This window comes from Rhinoraja longicauda, chromosome 7, assembly GCF_053455715.1.
Source record: "Rhinoraja longicauda isolate Sanriku21f chromosome 7, sRhiLon1.1, whole genome shotgun sequence".
NCBI lineage: Eukaryota > Metazoa > Chordata > Chondrichthyes > Rajiformes > Arhynchobatidae > Rhinoraja > Rhinoraja longicauda.
Genome location: NC_135959.1, coordinates 10,498,693 through 10,514,440, shown reverse-complemented (window position 1 = coordinate 10,514,440; position 15,748 = coordinate 10,498,693). Strand labels below are relative to the sequence as shown.

General features: G+C 37.6%; 1 protein-coding gene across 1 annotated transcript in view; it reads right to left on the bottom strand.

Annotated features, from left to right (window-relative positions):
* Positions 1 to 15,748, bottom strand: part of tubgcp5 (tubulin gamma complex component 5) — a 43,914-nt gene that overhangs the window by 9,553 nt on the left and 18,613 nt on the right. The window contains exons 9-18 of the mRNA XM_078402085.1: positions 14,817 to 14,910; positions 12,936 to 13,182; positions 10,815 to 11,017; positions 7,188 to 7,303; positions 5,744 to 6,018; positions 3,755 to 3,959; positions 2,491 to 2,679; positions 1,390 to 1,572; positions 904 to 988; positions 688 to 808 (exon numbers count right to left, since the gene is read on the bottom strand). Coding sequence (XP_078258211.1) covers positions 688 to 808; positions 904 to 988; positions 1,390 to 1,572; positions 2,491 to 2,679; positions 3,755 to 3,959; positions 5,744 to 6,018; positions 7,188 to 7,303; positions 10,815 to 11,017; positions 12,936 to 13,182; positions 14,817 to 14,910 — 1,718 coding nt within the window. The remainder of the gene's footprint in view (positions 1 to 687; positions 809 to 903; positions 989 to 1,389; positions 1,573 to 2,490; positions 2,680 to 3,754; positions 3,960 to 5,743; positions 6,019 to 7,187; positions 7,304 to 10,814; positions 11,018 to 12,935; positions 13,183 to 14,816; positions 14,911 to 15,748) is intronic.

Genomic DNA, 15,748 nt, shown 5'->3' with positions numbered 1-15,748 from the left:
TAAAACCAGGAGTGATTCAAAATTACAGCAAATTTCCGTAAACTCTTGGAGTATCTTGAATGACACGCATAATTTGGAATAATATACAGCAACAAAAGCACATTTTTTTTGTTTAAGTAATTTCATGCAAGTCAAGCTCCAAAGACGTACAGGTATGTAGGTTAATTGGCTGGGCAAATGTAAAAATTGTCCCTAGTGGGTGTAGGATAGTGTTAGTGTGCGGGGATTGCTGGGCGGCACGGACTTGGTGGGCCGAAAAAAGGCCTGTTTCCGGCTGTATATATATATGATATGATATGCTCAGATAAACACCATTGTAAAAATGTATCCTGAAGGAATGAAACTGGAAATAATTAAAGCACATACATCGTGGAATCTGTTCGTGGAATTAAAGTACATACATCTGTTCAGCAAGACAGTAGTTGCCTCGAGTGATGCCAAAACTCTGACATTGGTACTAACCATTTACATCTGCACATGAATAAAGAGGACAATTTTTTTTTTCATTCCTCTACTGATGATTCTCCTTCTAGTAATGCAGTTCTGGATTTGACCACAATAATATTGAAACATTTCAATATATTTATTGTTACTGCTTTTAGAATATTATTGTCCATATATATCAATTTTTGATGGGCGCATATCACTACTCGTAACTTTTTCAAATGAAAACTAAGTTCATCCTACCGTCAAACCTCAGAACATCAAGACTATATTTGGCCCATTTAATTTGCAACAGAAGTATGAATACTTGATTATAAATCTTCTGGCATTCGGAGCTGATAACAATATCAACAGGCCAGGGAACCTGTTTTGGAAAAAGGGGAGAAAGTACAGCCTTTTCAGCAACATTGCAACAAATTCATACTCTCAGATGTTGAAGAGAAAGAATGTTAAACGCACCTTATAGCTCAATGTGAGACCATCAATAGAATGAACAGGAAGTCTTTTTTTGACAATGTCAATATTTTCTAAATAAATGGACAACCTGGAAATGAAAGTTCAAAAGTTGATGAAAACACCAAGTAAAACCATAAACTGTTTCCAAGTCACAAAAGTGTTTTGTTTCGGAAAATAAATAGCAGCTGGAGTTGAATTTCACAACAGTGATCGTTATGCCCGGTGAAATATGTGCATCACACTCTCATATTGTCAAGTGGGTTGTCAAGAAGATCAGAACAAAGGTTTACATTTTTAATTGCCATCAAAAACACTTGTGATATTCTCATTTCTCATGAAAAATATTTTGTATGAATATCTCATTCATATATTCCCGCTCACTAATACATCTATTGTTGAACTATTTTTAAAATTCTTGATTTTACACTCTAATTCTGATCATCTCGTTGATTAACTATCTTCTTAAAAACAAAAGACACATGAACATACCGAGAGCTATCTTCAGGATGGTGTTGTCCTACTGCCTCTTGTAACCGGGCATTTAAAAATGACAAATGTTGCCAGGGTTCTTTCTCCTTTACTTTATCAAAAATAGGTACGTAGAAGTCATACATGGTCTCTCCAGCCTCCAAAAGAAAGAAATTTCTCATGGCCTGAAGATGTTCCACCAGCCTGAAGGAAAAAAACAACAACAAAAATTTGAGTCTTTACAACACTGCCAACAAAATATGATAAAGTAGTTCAATTCCATTGTATTAAATGGGAAAGTAGCCAGAGCCAGGCATGAACCCAATTTGCAAGAAATTCTGGTGACTGTTCTTTAAATTCCTCGGAAATTGGGTTAATGTTCAACAATTCACGGCATCCGAGTCTCTTTCCAACTAATAACTGCTGCTTAGAGCACCACTATTTTCTTAAAGCACTTAAATAGATTTGGCAAGTGACCAAATATTCTCATAAACCTCCACAGATACATTGCAGAAAGTATCCTGACTGGTTGCCTCATGGTCTGGTACGACAATTCCAATGAACAGGAATGAATAGTTGGACCAGCTTGGTCTTCTCCACCATCAAAATCACCTACACGAGGCACTGCTTCACGAAGATGGTATCTTTTGTCAAGTATCCTCATCATCTTTTCTCGCAGCTACCATTGGGCAGGAAGTACAGAAGCCTGAAGTCACATACTAATTGGTTCAGGAAAAGCTACCTTCCTACAACCATCAAGGTTCTTGAACGGATCAGCACAACTTTAATCCTACCAATAGAACACTATGAAACATCTCTTGTACTGCTATGCAGATGTACGTGTTATGCAGATTTACATGTGCATGTGGTGCTGCTGCAAGCAAGGTTTTTATTGTACCTCCTTGTGCATATGACAACAAATAAATAATTGACTTGAACAATTTGCACTGGATATCTGCAATGCAATAGCTTGCATTCATCCAACTTAAGCAAAATTAAGCATGTGTTATTTAATTAATTGGTCAAACCAAATCAAAGTAATATTTTACACTCATATAATTGAGTGTAAAATCAAATGAACATCAAAATGGGCAAGATAAATAACACAATTTTTCCTCTTACTTGTAATCTGTCTTTAGAGTTTGCATTAATTTTCCACAGCACTCCAGATACCGTTTCTCAATGTGAGGATACAAACACGAACGAAGCGTGAGCTCAAATGCCTGGCAAGTCACTGATTCAGAGGATCTATCCACATTGACATCCCCACTGCTGAATCTTTCATGGAAATCATTTTGTTCCATGTATAACCTGCAAAAATGGTTTAGAGCCAATAAGTTATCACAATGGTGTTTTCAGCCTAGATTAATTAGTATACATTAACCAAATGCATTACATTTTAAATACTGTATCCAGGCCTCTGCAGAATATTCAAGATTTCTGTGTAATGTTATTGTGGCTTACTTGTTTACGTAGCCCAATAATAAAATATTTTAAATATTCAAATTCAAGCTATGAAGGGTTTAAAAATATTAAATGTTAATCAACAGTGGTGCAATAAATCAAACATCAGTAGCAAAAGCAAAAATCTACAACCTTAACTAAATGGATTTCCATATTATAGAGGGTTTTCAGTTCATGCTTTGCAAAATGGAAGATATCAATGCAAATAAAAAGATATATTTTAATATCAAGAATGGCCACAGCTGGTGTCATGTCAGAGAATGGGATGAAAACTTAGAAATGTATCCAATTGTGTAACTGAACCCTTAACTTCTATGACAACAAAATACTTTCACGTTAAAACACACTTAACATCTTTGGACAAGAGCAATGTTCAAAATGTTCTTTTGGTGAGAAAGCCTATAGAAAGGAGAATATTCCATTCCCAATAAACTTGACAGGTTCAGAAGATAATATCTTTACTTATTTAAATATATGAATATTATTTTCCTTTAGATTATGTGAACTTTGAAAAGGTCCATGCAAACAACTGTTTCAAAAACCAAAATAGCAGGATTAAATACAGACTCCTTTCACTTGTTTAATTTCCTGTGATAAGAAATATTAATATCTCCTCACACAACGTACAGAAGTGGAATTTGCTAAAATAACACAAATACTACCAGTTAAAATTTCCAAAGCAGATTGCATGAATCCAAGGAACGCCATGGTTTCACTGAAGTGCTGTGTTACCATCAATTCCAAATGATTGCAAAGCTTCATCACAATTGTCGGTTTTGCACTCTTGTACGTTCACCGATATCAACAATCTTGATAAGTACGAAATGCGTGAAAGGAAGTTACCAAAAATAAATTACTCCAACGGCTCACCAAACATACAGTGATACTCGTGCCTAAAATATTGTAATAATTGAAATATTACCTTGCGAAAGTTATAGCTAATAAAGGATCATGAACATCATCAAGCTCGAGGTGCCTAGCAACTATAGACTGCACCTTGATCAAGCTTTCTTTTGTGGCTTGTTGCTCTGGAACTGTAAGTTTACAAGATTCAGCACCTTCTCCATAACGAAGGCGGGACTGAAGTGACTCCAGGAACAGTGCATACAAACTTTTTCTTTCTGCATCTGCAAAGCAAAATAAAATAGCAAACTTTACAAAGTGAATTTCATAAAACTAAATCTGTTCCCGTAAAAATTTAGAACCATGATGATTGGTATAGAGAATGGGAGGAAATGCACAAATGGAAAAACTTAGATGTATGGATTCTTGCAGGCTCTGAACTTTTCAAACAGGATTTCCTGCATTTTATTTTTAGCATATTTCTGACTTCACTGCCAACCAGACCAACAGATAGCTTGAATGACTGGCTGGACAGCTACCAAGGGAGTGGATGCATCAGGCAAATACAATTCCCAACTAAAATAGAACGAGATATGGAATGAGAAGGGGGGGAACATAGAAAATAGGTGCAGGAGTAGGCTATTCAGCCCTTCGAGCCAGCACCGCCATTCAATATGATCTTCCAAAATCAGTACCCCGTTCCGGCTTTTTCCCCATTTCCCTTAGCCCTAAAAGCTAAATCTAACTCTCTTGAAAACTATGTGGAAAGGAAGAAACCCAGCAGGAAGAGGCATAGGCACTTGGTCATTACAAGGGAGGGGATAACCTTTTTTTGCAGGAAACTATGAGTAAAACATTTGAGTCTATTGGTCCACTGCTTGAATTGCATTACAGTGTGTTTCAAAGGTATTTCTATTATGCTGAAATTAAGCTGGTTAAAATGAAGCCATAAATATTTTAATGACTGACCCAACTCCAGAGAGCAGGATGTTTGCCCGTCATCAATAAAACTGGAAGTGGGGGAGATCATTTTTACTATCCATCCGAACACACTTACACTTATTTTGGTGCTGCCACTCATTTTATTCTTATATTATTCAATTTTATTAAACTACGTATGTAAATAATTTCACAGTGATGCAAGTTTTTTAAACAATAGGAACTATTATCTCGTTAAATAAATAAAATAGTACAAGATACTGCTCTGAAATAATTAAAAAATATAAAAATGCAGATTTTCAACAAATACATATTAAAGTAAACATGCTGACCACCTTTATGTAGTTATTGTCTACTTTTCATTTTGATACAGGATTTAGAATCACTGGAGCATTGGAGTCACTCATTAGTCTGAACTGTGGGCAAGATGCGCAACCAGATATGGAGCTGATGTCCTCAATGTCAGGGGTCAGGAACACAAGTTGGTTTGCATTCAGAACGGAGGACCAGAGTGTTTGCATATTTCCAGCCTTTCCTTTTACTATAGCATATAGTAGATTCAATTAAATATATTATTGTATAACATGTTAAAACATTTAAATCAAATGTGCTTTAGTTTAATAGGAGTAGCATCCAGAAAATTTGCTTGTCTGGCGCAATGAAATTTGAGGATGCTGGATTATCAGACATTTTACTTTGGTTGACATTTGTGAATATATATTGTTGAAAACCTCACTTGCATCTTTTGGTCCATCACATTCAAGTTCAAAAGTAATTCCACAAGTCACTCAATTTTAGATCAATTTTAGATTAAATCATGGCTTGAAAGGTGGATTGTTCCTGATCTTGCAGGATGTATTGGCTTGGTTGGCTTACCAGAACACATAGGTCTGGTACTTCTCGACATGAATCCACAACATGTAATATCTGCAGTTGTCACAGCATACGTTCAATAAAAGTTTTACAAATTATTGAGTTGAATGGCATTAGAAAACTCAATAATATAGATTTATTTATTACCAATTCTCCAAACTTACAACTTAAAAATGCCTTCAACTACAACCTAGATCAGAGCCAAACATTTATCCAGGTTCTCCTTTCCTATCCCACTGCAATTAGTTTTCCTTACCTCGGCGAGTGTTTCCCATTGGGAAGCCTTGGTTATCCTTACTTTCCAGGTTCTTCAGTAGCTGCATTGATTTGCCAGCCATAATAATCTGCTTAAGCACTGGCTTCAGGAAGGACACCATTGTGTGCTGTTTACTAGAATTCCCTTGATCCACAGTGCCATTACTGCCTGCACCATCACCTGTATTTTCATCAATTCCAATCTTTTCAGAAACACTAAATAACGTGCAAGTAGAATGCCAGAAATCTCTATGATTCACCGGGACATCCTTGTTTCTAGTGCATAAAGCGAATTGATAAAAAGAAAAGCACTTTTAAGTAATAGCTCCACTCTCTTGCCACAACATTATAAGCATTCTTTTATTCATTATATATATTTTCTGAAATATTATTCAACACTTGCCACACCCCAAAGAAATCAATCACTTTTGTCAAAGCTGGAGATAAGCCTCGACCACAACCAAAAACAAGGACGGGCCTCCTCTACACGGCCACAGACTGGCAGCTGCACGTCTATCTGGGCAAACAGCTGAAATTTCCGCAGCACATCACAGCAACATCACTCCGGCCAGACATGATCATCACCTCCGAAGTGACAAAACAGCTGATCATTCTGGAGCTGACAGTGCCCTGGGAAGAGCGTATGGAAGAAGCAAATGAGAGGAAACGCGCAAAGTACCAGGAACTGTGGAGACGTGCCGGGATGGAGGCTGGAAGACACGCTATGAACTCAGAGGTGGGCTGTAGAAGCTTTGGAGGATGCTCACTCTGCAAAGTCCTCAACCAATTGGGCATTACGGGGCAGGCAAAGAAGAGGGCCATTCAATCCGCAAGCGAAGCCGCAGAGAAAGCCACTAGATGGCTTTGGATTAAGAGGGCTGATCCATGGGCAGTTGCTGCTGGGACGCAAGTCGGGGCCTGATCAACCCCGGCTGGGTCGCCTGGGCGAGGGTGTCGGATGTTGTGAGACCCAAAACTCCCGATGACCCCAGGTCACATCACTGAGGATGCGTCCCAGTACATCCAGAAGATGTATCTTGCACACAGTAACGGGCAGGCAAATACATCCACACAAAATAAATATTTATGCATTTACCAAATGCAGAGGATCAATTCAGAAAATTCAAAATATCACTGCCGATGTAAATGTTAAATTTACCAACACAATGAATCATGGGGCAGGATCATAAATGATCCCCAAAAAATGAAATTCAGTCAAGTTCAAGACATTGCCCACTAAATTGCAATCAGCAATTCCTCTCTACCTGAACACTGATCTGCCCATAATTGCTATCTTGACAGTTAACTATAATTCTGTACAGTCCCGAGTAGTACATTTACTCATTTAATCAAAGCTATTCTATTAATCAACCAATATAACATCACATAATGGGAAATTTACATGATGGTAATGAAAGCAATCAATAATTTTGTGATCCTTGTACCTCTGGATAATGAATTCTTTTGCAGGGTCAGACAGATTTCCGTGGACTATCCATTCATCCACAATTTCTAGATACGGCCTAACAGTTTCCACCCACAAAGAAAAGAGAAGAGACACCTGCAGACAGAAAGTTCGAGACAGTTAAACTCATGAAAGTTAGGCTCACAACTAATCATTTTGATTGTATTTCAATTTCCATCTTCAAGAGAATCAACTTTCCCCAAAATTCATTACTCTTTACTTGCCAGCAATTCACATGAAATTAAGAACTTTACTAATATTCGCTGGCAGAATTATAAGCTTTAGTGCAGAGGGAATCACCATGAACAATTAACACATGCATTCAAATAAATAATGGTAATATATACCCAATATTCCCAAAGAGCGAGTGTAAGATGGAACTGCAGATGCTGGTTTAAACCAAGGATAGACACAAAATGCTGGAGCAACTCAGCGGGACAGGCAGCATCTCTGGAGAGAAGGAATGGGTGAGGTTTCGGATTGAGACCCTTTAGACTGGAGTCAAGGGAAAGGGAAATTAGAGATAAAGAAGGTGATGTGGAGAGAAGGTATCACAAAATGCTGGAGTAACTCAGCAGGTCAGGCAGCATCTAGGAGAGGGAATGGGTGACGTTTCGGGTCGAGACCCTTCTTCAGAATCATGTAGAGAGATATAAAACAAATGAATGAAAGATATGCAAAAAAGAATGATAAAGGAAGCGGGCCATTGTTAGCTGTTTGCTAGGTGAGAATGAGAACTTGGTGCACCTTGGGTAGGGGAGGGATGGAAAGAGAAGGAATGCTTTCAAGGGTTTCTTGAAGTTAGAGAAATCAAACTTGTTAATATCTCAGCTAAAAATGACAAAGTTGCCTGATCTGAGAGCATTCCGTTTTACCATTAACAGTTTAAGTGCATTAAAGTGGCGATCATTTCTTATTCTCACAACCGTCCAATGAACTCCCACCAAATTCAACCACTCACCCACACATGAGGTAATTTGCAGTGAACAATTAACCTACCAACTACCCGTCTTTGGGACCCACACAGTCACAGAGAGCATCTGCAAACCCCACAAAGACAGCACCAAAAGTCTAAATTAAACCTGGGTTGCTGGAACTGTGAGGCACATCTTTCCACTCTTATAGAAACATAGAAAATAGGTGCAGGAGGAGGCCATCCGGCCCTTCGAGCCAGCACCGCCATTCATTGTGATCATGGCTGATTGTCCCCAATCAATACCCCGTGCATGCCTTCTCCCGGTATCCCTTGATTCCACTAGCCCTTAGAGCTCTATCTAACTCACTCTTAAATCCATCCAGTGATTTTTATAAACTTTTGAGCTTTACGGTAAACTTTACGGTATATCTTACTGAGGGGTGGAGTTACAGAAGTTCAAGGGGAAATTCTTTAATTGAGTGCCTAGCAGATAAAAGCTAAAGAGAATGAGAACACAAAGCCAGAGTTTTCCAAAGATTGCACAATTGATAAAGATTGCAGAGATTGGGTGGGGTAGCCATGGAAAAATCTTGAAGCAAAGAAAGGAATTTTAGTTTTGAAGTTCTTAAAGCAACAATAATCTGGGTAATCATGCTTTAACTAAACTTCAGTAAACATTAAATAAACATTAAAGATCAGTCTGAAGAAGGGTCTCGACCCGAAACGTCACCCATTCCTTCTCTCCTGAGATGCTGCCTGACCTGCTGAGTTACTCCAGCATTTTGTGAATAAATACCTTCGATTTGTACCAGCATCTGCAGTTATTTTCTTAAATAACTTCAAATTATTTTATTTCACTGTACTGAAAGGCACCTATTGCAATTGATCATTTACTTTACTACCCTCAAGACATTTTCCAAAATAGGTGAAATGTCATTTAAGTTACAAGGTATTACTCCCTGCAGCTAGTACACTACTATAGTATGCATGTCAGAAACTTTTAAGTAAGTGGGGGAAGGGAATGGTGTGCAAGTAGAGAACAATCGGTGAATGGAATCGAATACTTCTTATAGTATCAAAATCATTACTGACATTACATGAATGTGGATGAGGATAATATAAAATTGAGATTAAACTTAATCGTAAACCCACGATTAAGTTTGGATAATTATTGTCACGTACTGAGGTACAGTTTAAAGCTTTTGTTTGCGTGCTATCCAGTCAAAAAAAAGACTATACCTGAATGCAATCATCGTCCACAGATGAAGGAAAAAGGGTACAACATTTAGTGCAAGATCAAGTCCAATTAAAGATAGTTCAAAGGCCTCCAATGAGCTGGATGGGAGGTCAGGACTGCACTCTAGCTGGTGAGAGGATGGTTCAGCTGCCTGATGCCAGCTGGGAAGAAACTATCCCCGAGTCTGGAGGTATGCTTTTTCGAACTTCCAAACCTTCCACCTGATGGGGGAGGGGAGAGGATGGAGTGACTGGGACGAAATAACGAAAGCAAACTTGATGCTTGCATTTATTTCAAGAGGGCTTGTATACAAAAACAGGGATGTAATGTTGAGGCTCTATGAGGCGCTGGTAAGGCCGCATTTGGAATATTGTGAGCACCATATCTGAGGAAGGATGTGCTGGCTCTGGAGAGGGTCCAGAAGAGGTTTACAAGAATGATCCCAGGAATGAGTAGGTTAACCTATGATGAGCATTTGTCAGCACTGGGCCTGTACTCACAGGAGTTGAGAAGAATGAGGGGAGACCTCATTGAAGCATACAGAATAGTGAAAGGCTTGGATGGAGTGGATGTGGAGAGGATATTTCCATTAGTGGGAGTCTAGGACTAGAGCCTCAGTATTAAAGGACGTTCTTTAGAAAGGAGATGAAGACAAATTTATTTTGTCAGAGGGGGGTGAATCTGTGGAATTCTTTGCCACAGAAGGATGTGGCGGCCACGTCAATGGATATTTTTAAGGCAGAGATAGACTCTTGACTAGTACAGGTGTCAGAGGATATGGGGAGAAGGCAGGAGAAAGGGGTTAGAAGGGAGAGATAGAAGAGCCATGATTGAATGGCGGAGTAGACTTGATGGGCCGAATGGCCTAATTCTACTCCTGTTCCTTATGTCCTTATGAGATTTGTCCTTGATTATGCTGGCGGCTTTTCCAAGACAGCGTGATGTGTAGATGGAGCTAAAGGAAGGGAGGCTGGTTTGTGTGATGGTCTGGGCTATGTCCACAACTCTCTGAAAGTCCTTGTGGTCTCGGATGGAGCCGTTTCCAAATCAAGCTGTGATGCATCCTGATAAGATGTTTTCTACGCCTCACCTGCTGAAGCTGGTGAGGGTTATTGGGGACACTTCCTTTGCCTTCTATATGTGTTGGTGTGCTTTCTTGGCCATAGCTTCCATGTGGCTAGTCCAGGACAAATTGCTGGTGATATTTATTCGTTGGAACTTGAAGCTTTCGGCCATCTCTACTTCAGCGGCATCAGTATGGATGTCATTAATGAGTCAAAATGCTGATGTCCAATGATTACCCACCATGGATCACCTACTTCCAAAAAGATGGAAGAGAATGTTCCCTTGTTGGAACATGTTCTGCAAATCTCATATTATTTAAAAAACAGCCACTACCCCAGTGTGCACAAATGAGATTTGCCTCTGAGCAATACGGTAAACGATGCACTCACCGTCTGTTCAGCAGCTTCTCCTACGCTGTCATATTCAATAATAGCTTTATACAGTGTATTCAGCAAATGGGAAGCTCTTATGACATTTGGAGTGTCAGGTGGAACCTCTGCCACTCCTGTACTGAATACTCTTTGAAGAATCTTAAGTTGTGACAATCGAGGAGCCAGTTTCTCAAGTACTGCTGCTAGCGTAACCGTCTCATCTGAAAAAAATACATACAGGCAATAAATGACAGAACTTTAAGAAAATAGCGGGGAGTGATTAAGGCAATAGTGCCAAACTCGGCAAAACAAGGAATGAAATGTTGTATGTTTCAACAAAAATGTATTCAATCCTATTAATATAATCCAGAAATCAGGCGAAATTAAGTTAAAGCTCAATAAGATAAAATAAAGTTTAATAAGATGTGCAAATCTGAAGGAAAAGACAGCAGCATACAATATTTGCACAGGATGTACTGAAATGCTGCTGTCTGAAAACTGGACAGCATTCAATGCACCCCCAATTGATCCTAAAGCACCTGGCCACTGAATACCTTTGAATAATCTTGTGAAAATTCTAACCATTAACCATTAACACATTACTTTATATAGCTTCGTCAATCTACATCTACATCTACAATTGCTGCAAATAGCTTACAACCACAAGAGTAGCAATAAGTAGAGTACTTTTATTTTTTAAAGTATTTTTTTTTTCATTGCCCCACCCTTTGATATTTAACTGAGATGTGGTGTTCCATAATAGAAATTGTTGTGTAAACATTATTATTCCTTTTCAAAACAAGTACTTAAGACCAATTTTGCAAACCCAAGTACATGCCACGATTGCCACAGCCCAAATAAAAAGATATTTGGGAGAAAGATTTCTGATTATAGAACAGAACATGATCAGAACATAACCCACACCAGCCAAATTATTGATTTCCTATGAAGTTGGCCATGTCTCAATTCCAGTAAAACCTATCTTTGAAAATAGGTTATAGCCAAAATTGAGACCAAGTATAATTAAGTACGTGCCAAAACAGTGGTTGAATTGAATACATGGGAACATCAGCATATTACACATAAAGAGGCAGGAAAATATCACCTTGTTTCATTTTTAGCTGAAGAACAAAGAATAGTTGTACTGGCAATAACACATAATCAGAATGTCAAAACCAAAACTATTCCTTCTCTCCAGAGATGCTGCCTGTCCCGCTGATTTACCCCAGCTTTTGTGCCAATCAACCAAAATTTAAGTAGGAAAAAAAACTGCAGATGTTGGTTTAAATCAAAGGTAGACACAAAATTCTGGAGTAACTCAGCGGGTCAGGCAGCATCTCGGGAGAGAAGGAATGGGTGACGTTTCGGGTCGAGGGTCTCGACCCGAAACGTCACCCATTCCTTCTCTCCCGAGATGCTGCCTGACCGCTGAATTACTTCAGCATTTTGTGTCTACCTTCGACCAAAATTTAAGGATAGTTTATTTAAAGAAATTAAAACAGAAAAAAAAATCATCAACTGAAACTCTGCAGCTTGTACATTGCAAAGCCAATTCAAAATGAACCACCGCATACTAAAGGAACAATGATACATATTTGTGGCTGTGGAAGCATGGAAACAAGCCCTTTGGCCCACCGATTTTCTGCTAATTCCATTATTATCTTCTCACATTTTTATAAATTCTCTGCAGATTCTACCATTCATTTAGTATAAGAAAATAACTGCAGATGCTGATACAAATCGAAGGTATTTATTCACAAAATGCTGGAATAACTCAGCAGGTCAGGCAGCACCTCGGGAGAGAAGGAATGGGCGACGTTTCGGGTCGTTGGGATTTGGGAGGAGAATGAAACACTCGGGGAAAACCCACAAAGTCACTGGGAGAATGTAAACACTCAGCAGATGTTTCTGTATGGAACTTAGATCACTGTAACTTTTGTTATACTGCATCAGATTTGAGAAACATCAACTTTGCAACTGATCATTATCCGGCTGTCTTTCCAATGAAAATCATCCAGGTTTTTATATAAATGTTCATGGACTGGTGGAAATAGTTACGAATTATAAAGAAGGAAATTATATTTTCCCAAACATTCCAAGCTAAGGGAAGTGTTTTGAAATTTTCTCGATTTCAGATACCTTTAGTTATCATGCACCTTTCAATGCTGACAAGTTCTTCTTTGAAGTTAATAAAATATTTGTACAATGCCCACACAAAAGACTGATATGTTCGGAAGGGGGGCTCAGTAAACTTTCTTGGCGTAGGTAGGGCTCCAAATGAGCAACTTTCAGTGTTGTGCCCAATCACGTCATCCATGAATTTCTGGAGCCTGAACACAACCTGTCCATAAGCTGCGATCTGTTCCAATACTGCTCTCAGACAATTCTATAGGAAAAATAAGAGAAATAACTTAAATCACTGCAATTCTTGTTTTTTTTAATTTGCAAATTCATAAGCAACAAACTTACAAGTAAATTTGGCAAAAGAACGCACACATTTTGTGCATTTCTACCATGCCAAAAAAAAGTTAGGAAATTCAGAATTTGAATAAAAAATGTACAATACAGGAAGTCTATTCAGCGCATAACTTTCACAAATCCAAAAATTGAGCTATTCAGTTCATTCCCACTCCTCACCTCCCAAATGCATAACATTAAAGAACTTTGCATGTCTACCCAGGTAGTTATGAAAATCTCTACCCCTTAAAGCAGCGAAATTAATAAGAAGCTATTGAAAGATAAATCTTTGCTTCATGATACACTGATACTAAATAACATGACCACTGAAATACTGGCTGAAACTAAAAAACCTTACTTATACATCATTTCCTCATGTAGCAAATGGTGGAAATAACTGGACATGCCATTCACTAGCAATCCCTAGCTCCAAGGGATCAGAAAGAACAGGAGGGAAAAAAAAGCTTCAGGGTAAACACTGGAAAATTCTTTTGATCTCAATCTCTCATCGTCAAATCACACTTCCCAGATTACTAGACATCCAATAATTAACACCTTAGGATAACGTAATTACTGTCCAATAAGAAACGGAACCACAAAATCAATTCAGGCCAAGTGTACCTATTATATTTTAGAAAAAAAGGAACGTTTCATTATTAATTGATAGAAAACATTGAATCTAGTTGTAAAAAATATGGTAAAAGATACACATACACACAAATGAGTTATTTAATTACCACAAAATTAATTTTAGGTCCACCACAAGTTATGGCAGGATTCCATTCTTGAAAACTGTTTGTAACCCAAACAGTTCCTACAAGGCAGCGCCCGGCAAATCCATCTAATCGGTGTCCCAAATGCTTATTTGTATGTACATGATGTACATAAAGCTTTGAGATGCATTAATTTGATAAGACCCAAAACTAAACATACTACAGAAAACTGGATACTTCATAGATCACACATCCAAATAGTAGATATGATGCTGGAGCTTTGAATTTCAAAACAGTGAAACACCCTGTTATGGCTATAAGCAGAAGAGCATATTTGCATTGAAGAAAATAATAACATTCTCATTCTTTTGTTCTTGAAGCAAAACAAACAAATTATTGGCACTAAAAATCTGTATAGATATTTTTCAGGAGATGTTAAGGTTGGCTAGATAATTGATAAACATTTATCATGTTTAAGTGTGAGAATTGAGGGTGAAATGTTAACTGTTTTCATTGGTTCAGGGAATGTTGCTGCATTGTGAAGATTATTTTATGTTTATCGCAACACATGGCACAAGGACCACTGATATTACAGGATTAAAAAAATAATAATATGGCCTCAACACACTCCAGTGTATTTTAAACCAATTTTTTTTAACCAATTAAAATAAAAAACATGCTAAAGAAGGAACAGACTGCCAAATTAACTAAATAAATGAATGCACGGAAATATATCTTCCACAGAACAGAGTACATCATGCCCTGGTTCAAGAAAGACTCTTATTCTAATGAAGATTTCTCAAAACTTTGACCATTCTCAGTGAGTGGCCTGATGGAAAAAGTTATTTACCTGGGTCAGATGAGCCACCATGATGTCAGATCTCACTGATATTTTCCCATCGTGCAATGTATACATAAAAAGTTTATTAACTCCTGACAGCAACCTGTACAAAAAAGGAGGTTAAAATATAAATAATCTATTGTTAGACATATATTTGGCAATGCACAAGTTGAAATAGCAAAGTGTATTAAGATTCCAGAATTGGTACTGCAAAAAAATTAAGTTGAATGCAAAAATGTTGCTTATAATTTGAAAACACTCCCTATATCATTAGTTGGTCGTAGTAATGCTATAAAGATGATCTTTCTTCCACAACTACTATACTTATTTCAAGCAATTCCGATCTATCTTCCAAAAAAATTTTTTTTTAAATTGATTCAATTGTTACTAATTTTATTTGGGACTACAAGACTCATAGAATAAATAAAAGACATCTATGTAAGTCTAAAATTAATGGAGGAATTGCTTTACCTAACTTTTTATTTTATTATTGGGCGGTTAATATTAAAAATATAACCTGCTGGTTGGATGATTCTGATCAACAACCGGATTGGTTAAAGATGGAGAAAGAGGATTGTTTATCATTCGATATTGGTGCGATCCTCTTAGCTCCAATAAATTTAAATAAAAAAACATATGGAGGTAATCCCATTATACACAGTGTTATCCGTACCTGGAAACAATTAAAGCTTACGTTAAAATTGAGTAAATTATCTGTTTTCCTTCCTATTGCGAATAATCCTTCTTTTAAACCGTCTGTCTTAGATAGTGGCTTTGCTCAATGGAAAAGTTATGGAATTAAAAGGGTGGGAGATCTTTATCATAAGGGAACTTTTCTTTCTTTTCAGGATTTACAGCAGAAGTACGGATTACATGTTAATAATTATTTTAGATATTTACAACTTAGAGATTATGTAAAATCACACATGCAAGAATATAAG